The sequence below is a fragment of the Chiroxiphia lanceolata genome, chromosome 7 (genome assembly GCF_009829145.1).
Source record: "Chiroxiphia lanceolata isolate bChiLan1 chromosome 7, bChiLan1.pri, whole genome shotgun sequence".
In the NCBI taxonomy this organism is placed as follows: Eukaryota; Metazoa; Chordata; class Aves; order Passeriformes; family Pipridae; genus Chiroxiphia; species Chiroxiphia lanceolata.
In genome coordinates this window covers 16509236-16530238 of record NC_045643.1, presented here as the reverse complement: position 1 = coordinate 16530238, position 21003 = coordinate 16509236, and the positions used below count along the sequence as shown (strand labels likewise).

The 21003-nt window shown below is 38.6% G+C and overlaps 1 protein-coding gene across 1 annotated transcript in view; it reads left to right on the top strand.

Annotated features, from left to right (window-relative positions):
• AGPS (alkylglycerone phosphate synthase) overlaps nucleotides 1–13292 on the top strand; it is a 53521-nt gene extending 40229 nt beyond the window's left edge. The window contains exons 17-20 of the mRNA XM_032693116.1: nucleotides 1687–1776; nucleotides 2216–2315; nucleotides 3410–3467; nucleotides 9892–13292. Of these exons, the coding sequence (XP_032549007.1) occupies nucleotides 1687–1776; nucleotides 2216–2315; nucleotides 3410–3467; nucleotides 9892–10013 (370 nt within the window). The 3' untranslated portion in view covers nucleotides 10014–13292. The remainder of the gene's footprint in view (nucleotides 1–1686; nucleotides 1777–2215; nucleotides 2316–3409; nucleotides 3468–9891) is intronic.
• Nucleotides 13293–21003: the final 7711 nt, after the last annotated feature.

Genomic DNA, 21003 nt, shown 5'->3' with positions numbered 1-21003 from the left:
CTTGTGTCTATTTAATGCTCCCTGATGTGCCTCAAGTCTTGCACCTCTGTGTCCTTGCTAAAGTTGCTAGTAAATTACCTATCAGGATTTTATAAATGCAATGTGTCAAGCATTCAGTAATATTTCTACATAGGTTAGCTTATTGTAACAAATTTAGAACTTGAAATTGCACATTGAATTTGCCAATTGAAATTGCAATTGGTGACAATAACTGCAATGGGTGATGAGCAGCCATGTGTGTGGGATCAGCTGCATATTTCAAAGAGAGAAGTCTGTAGTGAAGATAAAAAAAACCTTTCAAGTGTATTTAAATAAGTTTTTTCTTTCTCCAGTAATGTAGGGAAATGAAAACTGAAAAGGTAACTTTTGCCCAAGATTAAGATCTTTTTCCTAAGCTTATTTTATGTGTTAGCTGTGGTTGAGGAACATTTGACTGCAACGGAGTTTAATATACAAAATCATTTTGGATGCTTCTGTCCGTTTGGTAAGCTGGAAGTCTCTTAAGCAGGATCTAAGGTGATTTGAATCAAAGCTTTATAGCATTCAGTGCAAAGTCTGATGACTTAAACTGGCAAGCTTGTATCCTTGCTGTTGAATTTAGTGGTAGTGATAAATTCCAGACCCTGTTTGAAAATTGGCAAAGTTATATTAAGTGAGTGGAAGAAGTTTGAGGGCAATTTTAAAGCAAAAGTGCTCTTCATTTTAGTTTAGCTTTATAGATTTTGAAGCATGCTAACTGCTTAGTCACCAATTTGTTTTGCGTCTCCCACGTTTCAGAAGAGAACCTAATTTTTATCTAAAACGTAAGAAAATATTTAAAATTATCCTCACCAAAGGAAATGCTTTGAAAACCTTTCTCGACTTTGACTCGTAAGAACCATGTAACTTTCCATAAACTGATTAACTTGTTCCTTACAGATAGCAGATATTTGAATAAAATATTTAGCTGAATTCCTTATTCATTAAATGGTTTAAGTTTCTCTTGTATTCTGTTAATCTTTAAAGTAGTTTTAAATCTGTGTAAAATGTCTTAACCTGAATTGTACAGTATAGCACTACAGACCTTTGTGGGAGAGCATATTGCTGAAGAAATGGTTATTTGAAAAACAGGGATTTCTTTTAGTTGCATCTTTGGTTGCACCTGGGTCTGTCCTAGAAGATTTAAAAAAAACCCAACAGAACAAGTATGGCTTATGACAAGGTTTAATAGCTCATTGCCATATTAGAATTATAACATTTCAAGCTGGCAGACTAGTGTACAGCTGAAGAATCTCCAGGTTTGGCCTCGCAGCATTAAAAGGCCTCCGAGTTCTCAAGTTTTCTACTGTATTTGTCAACTACTTTGCCAAAAATTTGAGGCTATTTTGCTAAGAAACTTAGTGAAAACATACAGAAGTAGGTAAGCTCCTTTTTTTTGAACACTTTTACCACCTCTTTGTTATGTGAAAAAGAACTTTTAGGTACTCTGTTTCAAAGTAAACTTGCTCTTCAGAAGTGCAGAAAAAGCAGTACCAGTGGTCTTCATGAAGACTATTCTTAGAACAGAGCTAGTTCACTCTGACTTTAGAAGGTAGTCTTATGTTGTATTAGATTATGATTTTTAAAAGATTGCTAAGGTTCTTTTTTCTAGAAGTTGTATAAAATCACATACTAAAATGTTATGGTTTAATGTGTTTCCTGTTACAGGGTTTTGGACCTTTGTAGAAATGTGAAGGAAAGGATAGTAAGAGAATGCAAAGAAAAGGGTGTTCAGTTTGCTCCTCTTTCCACCTGTAGGTAAGCCAACAATCTCAACAATTTTTCTTGAATCTTTGATTAGTAAGAGAACTAAGGAAGAGGTCATTAAACTTGCTAGCTAGCAGGTCAAGTAGATCTAGTAATGATATTACAAATATTAGTAATTTTGACCTTCCTCTTGAAACTGCAAGTGGATTACATGTAAGAGTGGGGAATTCAAGTGATTAGTAGCACTTGATTAAACCTTTGCTTATATGTACAAGAGTCAAGTGTAATGACTTAAGAGCGTCAACTTTCAAAGTCATAGCATTGAGTTGCTCATGAATTATGACCAAAAAGGGTAAAAATGTTAAAAAAAAAAAAAAAAAAAGATGCTACCCTTTTGAATAAGATAAGTAACCTGATGAATTGTGTAATGTCACACAGTGGTTGGCTTAATATCATAAAGCTTTGTTTGTAATACAGTTTTCTTCAACAGGGTGACACAGACTTATGATGCAGGTGCATGTGTCTACTTCTACTTTGCCTTTAACTACAGAGGAATTAGTGATCCTATTCATGTCTATGAACAAATTGAGGTAATGTATAAAAGAACAGTAGTACAGGAGAGAAGCTGATGTCCTGTAATATATGCTGAACCAATTGGCCAAGCTAATGGAATTTTGCAGGAAAGAGCTCAAAAGTCTGTTCATAAAGCTTTGATCATTAGCAGCTAGGAAAAGAGGTATAGTACATCAAGTAGAGAAAAGACTACCAAGTGACTATTTTAGACATCAGTAGATGAGTACTTCTGGCTGAAGTATAGGAAAGCTTGACCTGGAGTTTCTTGCATGACAGAAACTTTAAACCTTAAAACCCAAATCCACGGGAACCTAGATACTACTTTTTATTAGAATTAGTTAGCAGTGTGATTACCTGGATGCATGTCTTCCATTATAGTAACTAAATTTAACCTAACAAAATGAGTTTATGACCAAGTATATGTGTTCTATGGCAGACTGAAAAAATCTCTAACTGCATATGTGCAGTTATATATGTTATTCCTAAAAAAAGTACACTTATTTGAAAAAAACATGTAGTGCTTGTGCTTAGAAAGGCTTTCATTGTTACAGCTTCTGATCTCTCTAACCATTCATAATCAGAGGTGGATGGCAAAGAAGATTCTAGAACGCTAAAGTGTTTGTATAATTCTCACAATAAAAAACTAAATTTTGTTTTCTGCCGTAAACTACACCCATGAAAGGGTTGTCAGTTGTAAAGTACCTTACTGCCTCAACTGGAATCTTGGAGATCTGGCTTTAAATATTGATCTGAATAAGGATCTTGAATCATTCTGGTGTGTTTTCAGGCTTCTTTGCTGAAAGTTAATTGTCTTTCAAATGAGCATCCCAGCCACTGGACTACTTTAGTTTTAGCAAAGAATATTCTATTTGGGAGTAATATATTTGTTGTAAGCGATGCAACTTGAGATATTGTGGCTTTGATAACGTGTATTTAGAAAATTCTTACTTACATTTATCTGCAAACTTGATGTTTGCCTGTATTGTGTGCCCTAATTACTTCTGAAACTTTCCATACACCTGTGTGTATGACTGCAATAGCAAGCATTTCAGAAAATCAAAAAAATTTTGTGCATTTTCTGTTGAATAAATACCATATCTTTCAAATTTAGAGGGCTGCTAGAGAAGAAATACTTGCCAATGGAGGAAGTCTTTCACATCACCATGGAGGTAATATTCTCAGTCTAATATTAGTTTCCTTGATATTGCTAAATATTCCTGAGTATGTAAAATAGTTTATAGTAGAACTTTGAAAAATATTTCACAAGCATTAAGTGAAATTACTGGGGGAGGGTCAAGGGGGAAGGACATCTCTTGGGATTCTTTCTAGAAACTTCTCACTCCTTTGCTAGTTTGATCAGTTTGTCTTAAGCAACTTCTGTTTATCTTTGTGCAGATATATATTCAGTTATAAAGACTTCAAGTGGGAGTTCCACAGTTTTAAGACAGTTTAGAGTCCCTTGTGGCTCACTGAATGCTGTTAGCCCAAATTCCAGAGCACTTAGGCAAAGTATCTGCATAAAAGAGCTAGTGACTTTAAACTGGGCTATGTTGCAATCTAACATTATTGCATAATTGATGTTATGTAAGTGTTGATATTACTGGCTTGTTGTCTGGTAAGTTCTAGTTATTCAGTTTCTTCTCATGGAGTTTGGGGATTACTTGTCCTGTGTTGCTAGCATCTTCACAAGGTATTTTGTGCTTCAGTATTAAGAATCAAAGTCATGTATAAGTGATACTTCATGTACTTGATGCTTTACATATGCTTTTCCCACAAAATTTGATAGCCTAATTTAACTATATGTGTCCTTTGTAATGCTGTAACCTTGGATGTCAGGAAGACTTGTTGTGAAGTCAGTTTGATTTGTGCCCCTAGCTTCTTGAAACTGGTTAACTTGCTGTGTTTCTTCTCTCTGTTCTCTTGGGGTATTGCCTGGCCACAGATATAAGAGCAAAGAGGATGGTTTAAAACTAGACAAAACCTTTGTAATTCTCAAAGCTCTCTATGGGGAAAAATATGAAGGGCAGAAGCTGTGCTTTAAAACATGTTGGTGACTTCCTAGACTTGAAACTTTTAGGTGTGGCTGTTTTCAGGCGTCTTGCTTTGTGATGGAAGCACACAAAGGAGTCTGCTTTAGCAGTATCAGGATGTGTAGGTGATAACATGAGTGGAAACAGTTTCAGTATTTTTTGTTTGATATGCTCTTATTGTCCTCTAATTAAATCTTTAATATGGTGGTGTAGTGGACCTGTCAGTTCTTGCACGTGTGATGTGGAATTACCCACTTGATGTGCCATTGTGCTCTCCCTGCTGTGGCAGCTGTATTTTACTGTGACTAGCATTTCATCCACTAACTCACATGCAGCTGGAGCTTGTCACACATTTGGATGTATTTGCACTCAATGTATAAAACCTTGCTTACAGCATGTGTTGAACAAGAAAAAAAATTCTATGTAGCATTTTCAAATTCTTGCACACTTGAACTTTGTAACTTCACAGCTATGGAAAACTGGATTTCTGTTCAACTTCTTATGCTTCTGTTGTATGCATGACTGCCTTTGATACTGATAATTATTTTCTGCCTTGAATGTTTTTGTCTGGCAGTTCATTGTGTACAATATTCAAGATTAAGTTTTTCCAATGCTTAGTAGATGTGATGCTGAGAATTAGCCTCATAGTATCAGTTTTATTTACTGACCTTGTCACTCTTAGCACTAAGACTGGTCTATTGTGTGGGGTATAAGAAAATACTGGTGCAATTCCTTTTGGTATTTATCTTGTAATTGTGATTAATAACAGTTGTTTTCACTATCTGGAAACAGACAGGCTGGTTTGTCTGCCTACAATCATACTGTGATAAATGGAGCTATTTTAGCTCTGGGTTTGTGTATCGAAGAAAACAGATGTAGTCTGGGACTTGAGGCTATAGGAAATACAAAGCCTGCTTACGTCAATCTTCATATACTCCTTTAGTGAAGAAGTGGCCATATATGACAGTCTGGGTGGTGTAAAGCTCTACATTACTTTACATCTGGGGAAGGACGAACTACAGGTAGACATGTGGCTACAATCCACAGTTGAGTACTGAAATCATGATACTCTCAACTTTACAAAGAGTAGCTTCAGAAGGACTTAACTTTGGAAATATCTTCCTTCCTCCCCATTTTGGTTTTCACCTTGCCTTGCCTGTGTCCTACACTTAGAAAGGAATAGTGGACATTTTCAAGCACAGCTTTGATCCTTCTGCCTTTCTGGACACTGTGCATCTTCAGATTTGAGTCATATAAGTAAGGGTTGCTAGAGAGCCATGGTTAGTGTTTAGAAACTTAGCATTTAAAAAGCACCCCTAGGAATAATTTCTTGTAGATACAAGTTTAACTATAGATAAATAATTACTCCAGTCATTTATGGCAAGCCCTAAAAACACCCATAGGATGTCACACCTTTCATTCTTGAATTCTTGTTTCATTAAACATGCCTAGTTTTGTATGTGTGAAATAACATGTGCTGAGTAGGTATGACTGGTATATAAAGACAACTATAACCCCTTTGGGGTACAGCACCAGAAGGGAGATGGTTGCATTTGGACCCAATCCCTTTCGTATTACCAAGCTAAGGACCCGTGTAAAACTAAAGAACAGGGTAAAAATTAATGATACATTGATTCCCTTTCAGGGACTGTGTTAATTAAAAGTGGTTACTTAAGGAAACAATTATCAGACTGTGGGTTGGAGGAAAATAGCCCCATTTAGCCACTTAAAATAATAGAACTAATTTTCTCCTCCTTTCCAGACAGATTGACTAGAGTAAAGGTTAACCATGTAGCCCATGCTGCATAGGTTTAGCTATAGTATCAATAGCAGTTTATACAGGGGAAAAAAAAAAAAAAAAAAGGAAAAAAACCCCACAACACTAAAAAAACCCCAGTGAAATCCAAACAGACCCAAAAAACCCTGAAAAGAAAACAAAGGAAAAACCAAACAACCCTACACTTTATTTGCATTCAGGTGCATGTTTGACACTGCAGTTCTTTGGCATCAGTAAGAAGCTGTGGTTTAAGTTATACACTCCAGTAACTAACCCACACAAACTGCAAAATCTGAAATTATAAAATTCCTTTTTGGGGGGAGTTGAACACGTTCTTTTCTAAACAGGACAAGTATTTCTGCCCTTAGGTTAGGCACTGCAGACTGATCATGCTAAAGCTTGCTAGCATTAGAATTAGTTGAAACTGTGACATTGTTAGACATGGAGTAACTTTATGTGAAATAATATAATAACACAGTTGTATTTTCCTCCTTGGTCTGTTGAAAGTCTTAATAGAATAGTCATCTTCGGTGCCTTTTCAAAAAAAACAAAAAAGCAAAGGACTTCCTGACTCATCAACAGAGAACTTGAAAGTATTTAAACTAAGATACCAAGCAAAAATGTGCAAGATGGTGTGGTGATGGTGTTAATGAAGTAGTAGACTTGACATACACTGGTCCAATATACTCCAGTGCTACCGTGCATTAGATTAGTGCACTGACCTTTCTCAGTATTGCAGAGTTCTCTCTGAAAGAGTACTAACATGTTAATTTCTAAGAGCAGAGAGCTGTTTCCTGTAGAGACTACTAGCTTCAGGAAGAGCATGCAACAGCTGGAGAGCCCCATCCTTCTTAGGACCTGTCACTGCTGCTCCTTTTGCAAAGCTATTGTTATGCAGTAACTGCCTCTTCAAGTTGAAAGGACTGGAGCAGAGGAAGTCTAGAGCCAAGTGCAGTGCCACTAGAGCCTATTTCCACTGGGACCACACAATGCTATAAATTTATACTCTGCATAGGTGTAGACTTATTCCTAGACTCAGTCAGCTACATGAAAACTTTCCTTACAAGGCTGTTCATGTGTGCCCTAGTACTTCATATTCCAAAAATGAGAAAAACAATTGCTGCCTGCTCTTTGCTACCTCCATTTTTAGCAGCCGGACTTTTATAGCCATCCAGATGCATTTTCCAAAATGATCAAGTGAAAAGGGCAATGGAAGCTTGAACAACTTTGCCAGTGAAACCAGCTAAGGGCTGGACCAGCATGTATCAGAGCTGGGAAAAAGTTACTTAGCCAGTTCACGTGTTTCTCTTTCATACATGGACTAGAATGATAGGTAAAACTTAAAAATAAAATTGATGTTGGACTGTCTAGAGTTGCTACTGAACAAGCTTCTTGGCTTTCTGATCCAAAGTACCTTGTGTGAAGTAGGCTCTCTGCCATGCCAGGGTGTTTGTACTGTATGTAATAGACTGCAGTTCAGATTGGAGATTTCTGGCTTCCTGGCAGTGAATGTTTTAAGGCATTATTCGACTGCTCAGCACACCTCAGGAACAGGCCACTTGCCACTTGTTAGGGAAGTTAAGGCTTCCTTGGCTCAAAGCTGTTCTTTGGCCAGTCTTAGAGTGGAGGTAAGCAACTTGGTCACTTGGAATTACTTTTATGTTCACAGTAACACCTTTTACTAGTATGGCATTTTCTTCCTCCTTTTCCCTTCTCATCCTTGAAGCTAATTGGATTGTCCTGTGGAGGAGGAGGAGGAACAGAATGTTTATAATGCAGAACTAACCTGAAGTGAAACAATATATAAATGACTTTTTTGAGGGCTGCTCTCATCTGCGTAGAGCCTTTCCTTCTCTTGGTCTACTTTCCATTTTATCTGATGGACCGGCTTAGAGTTCTGAGAGGTTGCTTCAATGCTTTTTAACTCTAATATGAAAATTCGAGTAGTTGAAAAATCCATGTATATATCTTATTGACATGAACAGTAGAAGCAGAGGATCAACTTTGCTGTTATAAAGGGTTAAAATCTTTGCGTTGAGCATGTTTGTGAAGGACTGCTGGTAACTGTACTACAGCTTTTTTTCTTTCCAGTTCACTAATCAGATGTATGTTAGATTTATTATCTCAAAAGTATAAACCATAGAAAATTTGACAAGATAGATGTGTAAATTATCACTTTGACAGAACTAATGATGCACTCCAAGCACCTTCTGTTTTCCAGCACTTGGTGAGCGACTTCATTAAATATGCAACGACTGTTTGGTGCTGCTCAGACAGTAGTTCAGTTCCTTGTGGAATTACATTATTACTGGAGGTGTAAAAGAGGCAGGCATGCTAGCTGTTGGGCATCCTGCTGTGATTCTAATGTGCTCCATCTTGTTGGAGCAGTTGTTTGCAGTCTTTTCAGGACAATTACATCCATAACCACAGAACACATTCACTGAAACTATATTACAGATAACAGTTGAGAATAGTAATGACTGTTCTTCAGCTGCTTGTGTAATAGCCAGTGTGAGTGACTTAAGGTGATGGTCAAGCCACATCCGTGATTTGGGTTTTTTTGTAGAAGTATTAAAGTTTTCCGAGGTAAAATTCAACCACATCAGCTCACTCAGGCAGTCACATTGTAGTGATAGTATATTTACAGATGGGGATTTTTTCCTGAGCTGGGTCCACAAAATATAGCACAGTTCCTAGCACATAACAAATACAGCACATAACAAATTCTTTTGTCCTTCAGTTATGGTCTTTGCTCTTGACACACATGCTGCTAATAGTTGTTTTCTAGCAAAATGCACATTTCATTCTGTCTCACATTATTTGCTTTTTCTGTTGGCATTGTGACTGGCTTATATTCCTTAAGGTATAAACAAATATACTCTGTTCTCCAGAGGTGTCCCTGTAATTTATTATTCTGATGACAGTTTGATGGTTACCCTGAAAACAGGGCACAAAAGATGGCTTGAATTTAGCTTCAGATACTCTTAAAGCCTCTGTCTCTCAAACCTTTACTATATTGTATCAGACTGACAAATGAATTGTGTTTCAGGCTGACAAGTTAAATGCTAGACTGTGTTTAATGGAAAAATGTCCTTAGTTTTGAATGATCTGCTAATCAGAGTTGATGATTTTGTTAATTAGCATGTGAACACTCGGCTATTTAATAGGACCATTGTGAGAATTCAGTGAAAGGACTTCTTAAAAGACTGTTTCAGCTTTGCTTTTTATTTGTTATAGGTAGTGAATATTTTTACATGAAAAACTAAGCTCTTGTGTAATGGTATTGAGCAATTACCAGCCAGCACAGAAGTTTTTGAATTAAATATTAAGCCTGCTTTGTAGGAAACGATTTTTTGCTATTTAAACCTATACTGGTTTAAGCTTGATTGTTGAGTTTTGTTTTCAGTTTAAAGAGATCAAGAAATGCAGGGTTCTGCTTTTTAGTAATCTCCTCTGCAGTTTCCTAGTTAAAATTAGTTTCTGGCTTTTTAAAACTTATACTGATTGATTCTCTGTCTTAATAGAACATGTGATTGCAGCCTAAGCTTCATCTAAATTTCATGGTTTCTAAAGAAAGTAGACTGTGGAACACAGTCTTCCTCTGGGAGTATGCTGAGCTTAATGAGCTTGATAGTCTGGTGGGCTCAATAAATCAAATAAAGCAAAACATTTCTCATTTTTGAATAAAAGCATTTATCACACAGTGTTTATTCATTCATGTTTGCAAGATTGATTGGCTCCTTGAATCCTGCCATATATTGAAACACTTTGTTTTTGTTTTTCCAGTAGGCAAATTGCGGAAGCGCTGGATGAAGGAGAGCATCTCTGATGTTGGCTTGGGAATGCTGAGATCTGTTAAAGAATATGTGGACCCCAATAATATCTTTGGAAACAAAAATCTTTTATAAAGCCCTGCACAAATGATGTACTAAAAATTAAAAATTACTGTTGAAATTCCTCCACTTTCATTGTATTGATATCCCAGTAATCAAATATAACATAGATTAAACTTTAAAAACTAGTAACTTACATTGATTTTTTGCTACTCCCTTCCCCCTCCCCCCAATAAAGTGTAAACATCACTGTTAATGTTTATGGACTTTTACTTACAATGCTCTTAAACAACCCACTGGGCACAAGTACCAACCAGGAAATGCAAATTTGTTTTCCAAGTTTGGTGTAACACAGCTGACAGTATTTTCAATGCTGGATACTGCCAGATGTTTCTTACTTAAAGAATCCCCTGCAAGGAGGACAAAGACTGACAACTGTGTTTTCTACAGAAGCAGCTGCTCAACCCAGCCTCTTGCTAAAGGAAAGCTGCTAAGAGACAGATGAGAGAACACCAAGGAGTACCTCACTGTACTGAAGGATTAAGTATGTAACAGACTTGTAACCAGCAAATACTTAGAGTACAAATGTAGGCTTTGATCAAAAGAGACAGTGTAAGTCAAATTACTAAAAACTCAGTAGTCTCTCACTGTAGTACTACTTGAAAATTATACACAATTGAACTGTTCTGAGTTGTATTTGCATTGCTGGGATAATCTTAAATTAATTGTAGGTCAGTCACTAAGTTTTGTACAATGGACATTTCTCACTGTATGTTGAAAACAGGTTTGTAACAAAATTTTGCCTTCATCTGTACTTCAGTCCTAGTGTGTATGGGTTTTGATCCTGTTTTGTTTGTTTTGCACAGATGCAAAATATCTTTATCAACTAAAAAAAAGTTTTGGCTATTCAAATGAAACTGCCCAGCACTGTCTTTTGAAACAGTCTCAACAGTTTAATAAAACACTTAAGTGGACAACCTAATGTTATCCTGGAAGTGAGATTTCCCATTTAAGTTTTGTACAGTTTCCTATGGCCTTTATGAATCATTTATTTACTTCACAAGTAGCAACAATTTTAATTGTCCATTGAACTTTATGAAAATTAAATATTTTCTTGATCAGTATCATGTGAGAGTAAGCATTTTTACATTGAAACTTGAATATTAATCAGTAAAATAAACTAAAAGAATTTGTCAGTAGTCATGATCCATTTTTAAGGTGGGTTCTTTCTTAAAGCAAATTATCCAACTTTTTGATAATTAATGTAAATGCATAGAATAGAAGAAATACAGACTATCCTTTGAGGACACTGTCTCTCTAGCCAAGTGCTTCACAGCTCTGTAGTGTCAGTTTGGACACCTTTTGTATTGGTAGTGCCCTTAATGAGGAGAAAAAGATAAATCGCATTTTTGTTTTTAAACTATTTTAGAATACTGTCTAATTAGCTCTCAGTTTTGGTAATATACCAAGAAGAGCTTAAAGTGCTTGAAAAAATACTGCATACGAGACAACTCTGAACTCGTTCAAAGACTAATTTCAATGCTATAATTAAAATTACTGAAAAACATGAACACTCAAATCATCACTTTAAAAATGCATGCTGTCAAGGTATTTAAACTTTTTTATGATCTGCAGGTCATAAGGCAGAATGTTCATGTGATACTTGCAATGCAGCTACATTTATGTGGAATGCTCTTTGTCTCACAACATTTCAGCATAAAAATATATTATTTTTTCTCTCCCCCAGAGTTCATATTTCAGCAGTAACCAAAACAATAGGTGTAGTCTCTTTTAGGAAACTGAGCCTTCACACTGTAGTTAAGTGTTCCTTAAGTAAACAAAGGTGTCTCAGCAAAGTGAATCTGCACATTTTTGTGCAGGGCACTCCCTCATCTCACCTGCTGCATGGTGGTGACCACAGGGCCACAGCTGGTGTCTTGCTGATGACTTGTATCTCTCTGAAGTGGAGACCTTTCTAGGAGTTGGTAAATATGAAGGGTGTTTATGTGCCTCAGTGAAAGTTTAGGTCTAACTATGAAGAATTAATTTTGAAGGAAAGTATGTGAAGCTTTTTTGCAGAATGACAGCACAAAGAGAATTAGAACAAGTACTCATAGCATAGTTAATACTGGTCTCTTAAGATTTTGACTAAAGTACAACACAGCTCTACAACATCCTTCCCATTTTTTAATTTTCTCGCTATGGTTTGCTCATCCCTTTTTTGTATTGAATGTACACAGGTAAAAACTCCTTATACTCTCTAACCTTTAAATAGCCACGACTTCTGAAGTGATTTAAAACGCAGTAAAGATTTTTACTATATGTCAGTTGTCATATGGGAAAGTGAAATAACAGGCTATAAGAGTCCCAAAGCACTGTCACTGGATAGCTCTGAGGAAAAGATTAACTACAAATGTAATGGATATTTTTTTCTACTGGCTGCCCTATTACTGTCTTCCTAAGTATTTCTCTGTCTTATGAACCAGTCAGAGCTTAGTGAAACTACGGTTGAAACATACGTATTACTGTCTTTAACTTCACTTTTAAATTCCTAGTGAGAGTAGAAAAAAATGTAATGCAATTTCAGAAGACCTAGATACACACAGATCATTCACCATTTAGATGAAATCCTACTTTCTCTGATACTACAGTCTTCCACCACTCTTCCTTCTGTATCTCTACTTTCTTTCTACAGACTTCACTTCCCGTAGCTGCAGCCTGTTCAGAGATGGAGTTTGATCTGTGCAGATCAGAGGTGTTGATGCCTAACACATGACTTTTGTATTTGCTCGACTATTTTGGCCATATGTAAGTTACAAGCGGTTTTAATTAAGCTTGTAATTACTTCCAATTACATAGCTTCTTCTCCCTTTGAAGGAGGAAAGGTGCAGAGTGACTATGGCTTGACTGTAAAATATGTTTGCATTAGAGAGACCTTTATAAAAGTTTTGAGGGGAAAGAAGCAAATCTGTTAGAAGTTGATCCAGGATCTAAATCTTGCAGTCAAAGAAAAACATGTCTTGATTTGACTTACAGTATATTGGTTAAATTAGAGATGTCATCTTCGCCTTACAGCTGTGAACAGAGGCCAGGCCAAATAGTTCTTCCGTAGTAATGTTAATTAACTGAAACAAATCTCAAAGGCAGGGATACATTAGCACTGAAATCCAGAAAACACAAATTGCTTCTCAATCTTGGAACTGTATGTTTATCAAGGTTGTAATTTAATTTTCTGCAAATAAAGCCAAACAGTGTTTGTCATTTTAGTGTGAGATTAACTGTAAAACTTCAGTTGTAATGTTAAGAGATTACAGAACCTTATATTATTAATAAAAAGAAAATTGGCCTAAACAAGTATGTGGTTTTTGTGATGAAACTAAACAAATACATTCTACCAACTTGTCATATTGCTTCACTTTAATTTGGTGATGAACTCTTACCTAAGGAAAACTATTAGGAAAGCTTTGGCACTTGGAGAGAGAGAGAGAAGAGATTGAATTTGTATGCTAATTGAAAAGAGATTGAAAATGTATGCTAATAGGAGCTCTGGTTTTTTGTCTCATCTGCAAAACAGGAAAGTGAGAGAATTTCACTGAAGGAAGAGCAAAACCACACCTGAACACCAAGGCTACCTGGTTCAGAAATTTCACCTCCTCAGTACTCCCTGTTTGGGCAGCACAGTGACCATATTCAACTGCTCTTGGAAAGTTCTCTTAATATAACACAGGAGCATACCTTGTCTTACTCAGCTCCCCCATATTTCAAAGACCTGTTGTATTGAGTTATTGCAACAGGCATCTAATTTCTTGCTGTTGTGCTCATGTCTTACGTAAAACCTCCGTGTTAAGGTCCTGGAATCTGCTTGAAAGTTCTGCGTGCACTAATGCACCATTGTGAGCAGAAGTATTTCTGTTATCTGCATTATTGCTATAAAGTCTTTGTGCCTTTTAAGCCAAAATGGCTGAAATCACACAATGCCTGAAAGAGCTGTTGAACTGTCTTGTAATTCAGTCTTAAAACATATTGCACAAAAACTGCAGAAGTCATAGTATGCAGGGGACAGAAGAGCTAATGATGAGTTCACCTTGTAGAACTATCACAGTTTCTCAATATGATCCAAATTTTTTTGTGTGCTTGCTCACAGGAGGGAGAAAACTATCTGACAGCCAAGCATTTTATTTGTGTTTCCCTTCTATTAACAGCATTAAAAGGCAGTATTTTTACTTAGATACAGCAAGTCTCAATTTGAAGATCTTAGATGATGATATACTTGTCTCGGGATGACAGCCAGACTCCACCAGACTTCTCTTTGTTTTTAATACATAAATTTTATAAAAAGTTGGATCTGAACTTGCAGCTGTGTAAATACTATAGGCTTCACTGTTTATGATCTTATAGTCCCAGCACTGACTTTGAATTCATATTACCTTTACCATAAATCGATGTCTTTCTTTAGGCTCTCTGTTGGGATCAGAATTGGCAGGTGGCTGCTTTTTTCATGTTCATCTTTAAGGTCTGCTCTGCTCAAAGGGCAGAGAGGGTATTGCTCAAAGATGTTTGCCGTGCTGTCTCTGAAAAATACTAGCGCTGTCAGTTTTTAAATAAATTTTAAAAGAAGAATATTCCTTTTTAAAAATATGGGGGCTATTGTACCGTTACTTGCAGTTTTTTACCAATACAAGTTGCAATAATACATACCTTTACTGAAATGCTGTGAAATGTTTCATATATGAATTTGTTTTGCACTTTAGAAAAACAAAGCATTGATCTTTTTATGGGAAACTTTATGAATGTTTCATTTTGATTCAGAATGAAGCTAAATTTATTTCAATCGGCTGTTCATAAATTTCAGTGCAACATTCCTAGTCTCCCTTTTCTGCCCTCATGGTAGTATGCAATAGTGTCCCACCCCCTTATTGGGACATAGCAGCTTCTACATTAATGTATTTGTTGTAGTGCTATAAGGTATCATAGCAGCCTTCTAAAGGATAAAACAGCAATGGAGTTGTGTGTGTGCAGACAGATGATGGACAAAACTTGATGATGGGACTGTAATGAAGTAAAGTTCAAGTCAATGCTTCTAGAACTTCAGATCAAAGTAGGAAATAGGTGAAAAATGTTTTGTTTAAAAATAATATTTTAAAACTATTTTTAAGTTATGAAGAATGTCAAATGATTGTCTCAACTGCTGTTCGATATCATGGGGCTTGTCTGAGTGGCTGACTTCCCACATTACTTCTACATAGCAAAATATAAAATGGATGGTCTCAAGACAGGGCTGTGATAAAGCTGCTCCCTTTCAGGAGCTGGAAGGGTTGGCTCTATTCCCATGAGTGACACGGACGCTCTGAGCATGTGGATATCTGGCATTGCTGTTGCATCAGTCAGTGCTGTCTCAGCAATACGGTATTCAAAGAAGTTCAAAGACAAGGAATATCACTGATGTTGTGTACTCAAATTAAGTTTGGCAAATACTGAAAACATAAAAGGGCGCTTTGCTAAGTTCAGTTCTTGACTAGGTGCAATCCTGAGGATGTGGGAGTAATGAGAAGGCACAAACCCAGCCGCTGACCTTTCTCCCTCCCAGCCTGTGGCAGCAGCCGGCAGTGTTTCCTGTCTCGCCTTGTTCCTGCTGCTGCAGAGCAGGAAATCCTGACTGCCCAGAGGCGAGGGTTAAAAGCCCTTCTGAAACATGAAGTGACACACATGCTCACCTAGCAAATACAGAGCAGCTGGGTAAATACACGTAGAGATGAGGCCATAAAAGCTGGTCATTAAGGAAAGTAAATCTGGCTAATGTTAGAAAGCAAGATGTGGGTGAGCTGAATGGAATACTTTGATAAGTCGGTAAGCCATAATGCAAACTGATCTTCTTAGCACTGTTGCTTCTGGAAGTACAGGGCAAGACTATTTTTCCAGTCTTTTTTTTTTTTTTTTTAATTAGGATTTTAGTAATAAATGAAGGATTTGTCTTTCTCTGTTCGTGCTTGTAACTGTGTAATGCCTAAATTCGAAGCTGTGCTCAGCTTTACAGGTTAGCATATTCTAGTGCAGGAACATGGGGAATAGAAACTGCTGGCTTCTTTGGGATGGTATCAGAGCTCAGTTTATACATGCAGAAGTGCCTCAAATGGATTGTAATTGCCAGCCTTCTCCTTAAGAGGTGAGATCCTTCTAAAGCATAGCATTAAAAACAGTCTGCAGGGAACAAGAACAAGGTGTGAAAAGGGGTTGGGGAGAGAGAAGGCCAAAGACAAAAGATGTTGGAAGAAGATGTTGCTCTAGCTTTACAAGCGTGGAGTCTGTCCATGTTGTTACCCAGGGTGTGGCTGGGGAAGCAGGGTTTACTGCTTTAGATGGAGGAGATGAGTGACAGCTGCCCAAGGGGCAGTGGAAAAAAGCTTTCAAGAAGGCTCCTACTCCAGTGCAGAGGTTAGCATTGCAACCTAGGACACGGAGGCTGTCCATCTGCAAAGCTTCAGCAGGCAGCACAGCCCATCAGCTTAATAAAAACTGCTTTGCACAACTTCACTTGTCTGCTGTATGACTTACTGCTAATGAAATCATGACCAGGAAGCAAAGAGAATTGCTAACGGGGAAACAAGAGCAAGGGCAGTGCAAGCCAGTGTCTTGTGTGTATGGCTAAATTACAATGAAATGAACATCTGGCAGCAACAGCCAGACAGCAGGGACCTGGTTGCTATAGAGAAATGATAACTTTCAGATGGTAACAAATCTGCTGCCTTGGTTACAATTTAGTACTTTTTTAAGGCTGATGAGAGGAAATCACTATCTCTTCATTTGTAGAGCTGTGGGCTGCTCTGCAAACACAAATAAAACATAATGTTATTTCCTGTTCTTTTCAGTAGCTCATGTAAGACTCCACTACATATCTGGGCTCGAGTAGGTGTTTACAGCTGAGTCTTTGGGCTGCCTGCACAGCCGTGCTACAGTGCTTTGGGTGCTTCTGCCTGACCTCTATTGCTGCATGATTTACATTACTAAAACCAAAATTATCCTTGCTGCTGTTGCAGAAAGAATAGGCTGATTGTCATCCACTCCTTCAAAAAAAAAAAAAAACAAACATGAAGAAAGAAGAGCAAAAGGGTTGCTTTAGTTTTCTTTTGTTTGTTTTAAAATCATGTGCTGACATGCTACAGCTGCAGACCAGTCAGGAGACAGCAAAGCTAAACCAGCTGTGAGTGGTTGGATAGGGAACCTTGTTGTGAATGATACATTAGCGATGAGTTACACAAGTACAGAGACACTGTGGTAATGAGCAAGATCGTCAGCAGCCAGAGCACAAGTACTCACCCCTGGAGTTAAATTCAGATTCCCTGAACTGAGAGCTGAGCAGGTTTATAAACACAGGGACTAGTGTCCAGGAGTAGCTGTGCTTGCATCTGTTCCTCTATGCATGCAGAGCCATGTGTTCCATGTTGATATTTGGCATCTGAAGTCATATCTGTGATGTTACTCTTCTACCATGAGTCTGGAGGATGGGATTTGCTCATTGCTTGAACATCAGCCCTTCAGAAACAAGATGTTTATGCGTGCTGACTTCTCATGAAGCTGGCTGGGGAGCCACACGCCAAGATGGCAGAGGTTTGCTGGTCTCCTGCCAGGCTGGGCTGTGTGGGTGTTTGACACATGAAGAGCTTAGCTGTCTCACAAGGGCTGTTTTCATTCTTTGCATCTGCAAACTCCTGCCATTTTATTCCAGATGTATTTTTCCTGCTCTGGTTGTGTGTATTCTGGTCCTGAGAGAGGAACCTTTGTCCTTCATGTGATTTCCAGCCCTGCCTGAGCAAATTTCACCTGCTTCAGTCACATCACACGTGGGCACACACGGATGCCCTATCCTGGCAGCCACTGGGGGATAGGTCTTAACCTCTGGGGAGGGGATAGTTAAACAAAGGAGAAAGAACTCAGGAATCTCTGCCAACGGCTGCCCATTTGAAAGACTATTTGGCCCTTTCCCCACCTATTTCTGACACCACCTAGTTCTCCCCCATCCCCAATGATAATAATAGGTCTCAGCTGTGTTTCTGTGTCAGGTGAGGGGGAGATTGGTGCACCAGGTGGGAGGTGGAGGTTGGCTGTCACCTGAGCTTCCCCAGCCATGGCAGTTTGGAGGGGTGTTTGGAAGGGAGTTGTCTTTGCTTGGGGAGCTGCCTTTGCTTGGGGAGCTGCAGTCCCTGGAGCAGGGGCTCCACAGAGCAGTGGTGCTGACCACAGCAGGCAGAGGTTAGCAGGACACTCCTCCTTGAGGTAAGAGTGCATACTTGTGAGGATGCTGGTGATTTTGTTGTTTCCTGGCCACTTGCTGATAGTAACATGGGGCTTGGAGCCAGTGTGGGTCGGGGAGGGAGAAGTGTGTGGGGGGCTGCCCTTGGCTGGACAGGGTGCCCTGAGGAGACCCTGTGGTCAAAGGGGCTTGGAGGTGGCAGCAGAGCAGAAAGGCATTTCCTCCCTGGGCCAAAGTGAAGCTGCATGAAGTGCTCCCTTGGGGAGGGGCTGAGAGGAGTCCTTGCTCCAGCCTGGGATTGCCAGGTCCTCACTGAGAAAATGTGGAGCCCTGAGCATAGCTGTGTGGAGTTCAGCCTCTTTCAAGGTGCATCTGTGTGTCCATGGGGATCTCTTGGCTTTTGCTTGCATTTCAGATGTGTTGAGGCAGGTTTTAAATATGAAACCTATGAATCCTCAGTAGCTTAAAGAGGCAGTTTCACTTCCGTGTAGTTATATTAGTTGCTTCTGACAATCTTTCTTCAATTCATGTTCTGCCCTTGTTTATAAGCAGCCAGCCCACATATATCCAAGCTGACTTTGCTAATGGATCCATTTTTTTGTGTGTTGACTGATCTTGAGGTTAGCAACTGCTCAGCTGTGGAGCAAGGCGAGTAATTGTTATTTGCCTTTGTACTCTGAAATTAGTTGACAATTTTCAGTTAAAAGAAGCTTAATTCAAATTTTGCTTGGTATGCTGGGGCTTCCAAAAGCAGGAGGCTTCTCTGGTGCTGCTGTGGGTCATTTGTGTATTATATACTCTGGGTTTGAGCTTTAAAACACCCCTATTTGTCTGCCATTGCTGTTGGCTTTGAAATGTGACTGAGAAGTGTCGATGCACTTGCTTAACAGTTCTGGATGTGAAGAATGGCTCCATTTCAGTCTTTGCTACTTTTCCAAAACAATACATATGACAAAAGACAGAAACCATTCCTCTACAGTGGAAGCTACAACTGAATTTGCTTTTAACCACTGTACTACAGTGACTTGGGTATAACCTGCCTGTAAAACTCCACAGCTGCTCTAGCTCTTTTCCTGTTGGAAGGCTGGCCATAGAATAAATTAAGAGTACAGAACTGAAACCAAGATGTGAAATTAAACTTTTATTAAAGTAAATCAGGTCCTGGATTTATTTTAAAGAGTGAGGCAATAAAAGTGAACATATAAAAATTGTAATTTAAAATAATGTACTTTCTTTTAATGTCATTTCTCTGTTTTCAATTTTATTGGTACAACTGAGTTATATTTACTGAAGTTGCATACCAGCGTTTTTCCAACTGCGACGGTGGCTCATGTGCTTGACTTTCACTTTTGGGATGCCATGGAGAAAGAAGGGGAATATAGTGGAAAAGGGAAACCACAGAGAACTCATTACAGCTCCTTGATCCACCACCATCTGGCACCAACGCAGTGCAGGGTAACCCAGAGGTCTCCTTATTTTACCACAGGGGAGGAACTCTCAGGCCTCTTCCCCACCCCAGAGTGTGCCACAGCTCCTAGGTCTCCCCAGCCCTCATGAGGAGGCAGCTGCCCCAGCTGTGAACTCTCCATCTCTGTCTTGTATATTGGTGGGGACCCACTCCCCTCCAGTGTGGCACAGGGTCAAGAGGAAAACTTGCACGGTCAAGGATGCTGTCTGCGGGCATCTGTTAGATTATTAAGCCTCCTTAGTTAAGTAATGATAGTGTCCAGAGCACTGTTTCTCTGTACTTCAAGAGCAATGGTAGCAGGAGTGAAGCATTTTGATTGTATTGAATTGCTTTACCTGTTGATATCTTTGATGTGTATTGCTTAACTTCACAGAAGATAAAATAGAGGGTCTTTCCTCTGGCTTCAAGATCTGCTGAGGTAAGGAGGGAGAACCCTCATTTCATTTCTGGATGCTTCTGAATATATCATCTTTGCATTGAAGAAACTGTAATTCCTGTAAAAGAGCATTCCAGTGTGCTCTGTGAGGAAGGCTGGAGGACAGGGAGGAGCAGGCATGTAAGTGAGCAAGGTGCATCTCATACCCAAAAAGGATCTTGTGTTTGCCATGGACGCAAAAGGAGGAATCACCTGGGTGGAACAGAAAAATGACTTGAGTAAAAGTATTTAACTCTGCTTGCTTAATTTGGTCATTCTCTGTCAGCACCCCATTTATTTGTAGAACTGTGGCCTCAGTCCTGCAGCTACCGAGCCCTTACAATTACTATTGTTGGTCAGGACTCACTAATTGTAATGGTTCAAGCCCACAGATCACCAGTCCAATTCAGTCCAGAAGGCTGCTCTGGCAAGGTTAGTCACCTCTTTCATACAATAGTTGCTTTCAAAGACAAAAATCAATTTTTTACCTATTTGCAACTGAAAATTTCCCTATTTCTGTGAAGTGTTGGCTAGCAAAGACTGCAGGGGCAATGCATTTTAAGACCTCATATCAGGTTTGCTCAGTGTGGATACATTACTGCACTCTTCGGAGTTTCTTGTGCAGGCTACATCAGCAGAAACAATTTCTGTGCTTCTGGTGGTGGCTTTCTTCTCTGGATGATAGTGGCATTAACTGGGTGTACAAAGGCAAAGTTGCGCAGATGTTTCCATGCAGGACAATGTTTTCCTCTGTTGTTACTTCTCCTGGCATTTAATAAATTCAAAGAAAACAATTTGTCTATTTCAACCAGTTTATAAAGCTGGAGAGAAATGGTTTAGATTATTTCAAATGGACAAAAGATGAGATTTATTATAAAGTGTCCAAGCCAGAACTATCTGCACTGAAGCACTCAAGATTCATCAGTTGGAAAAT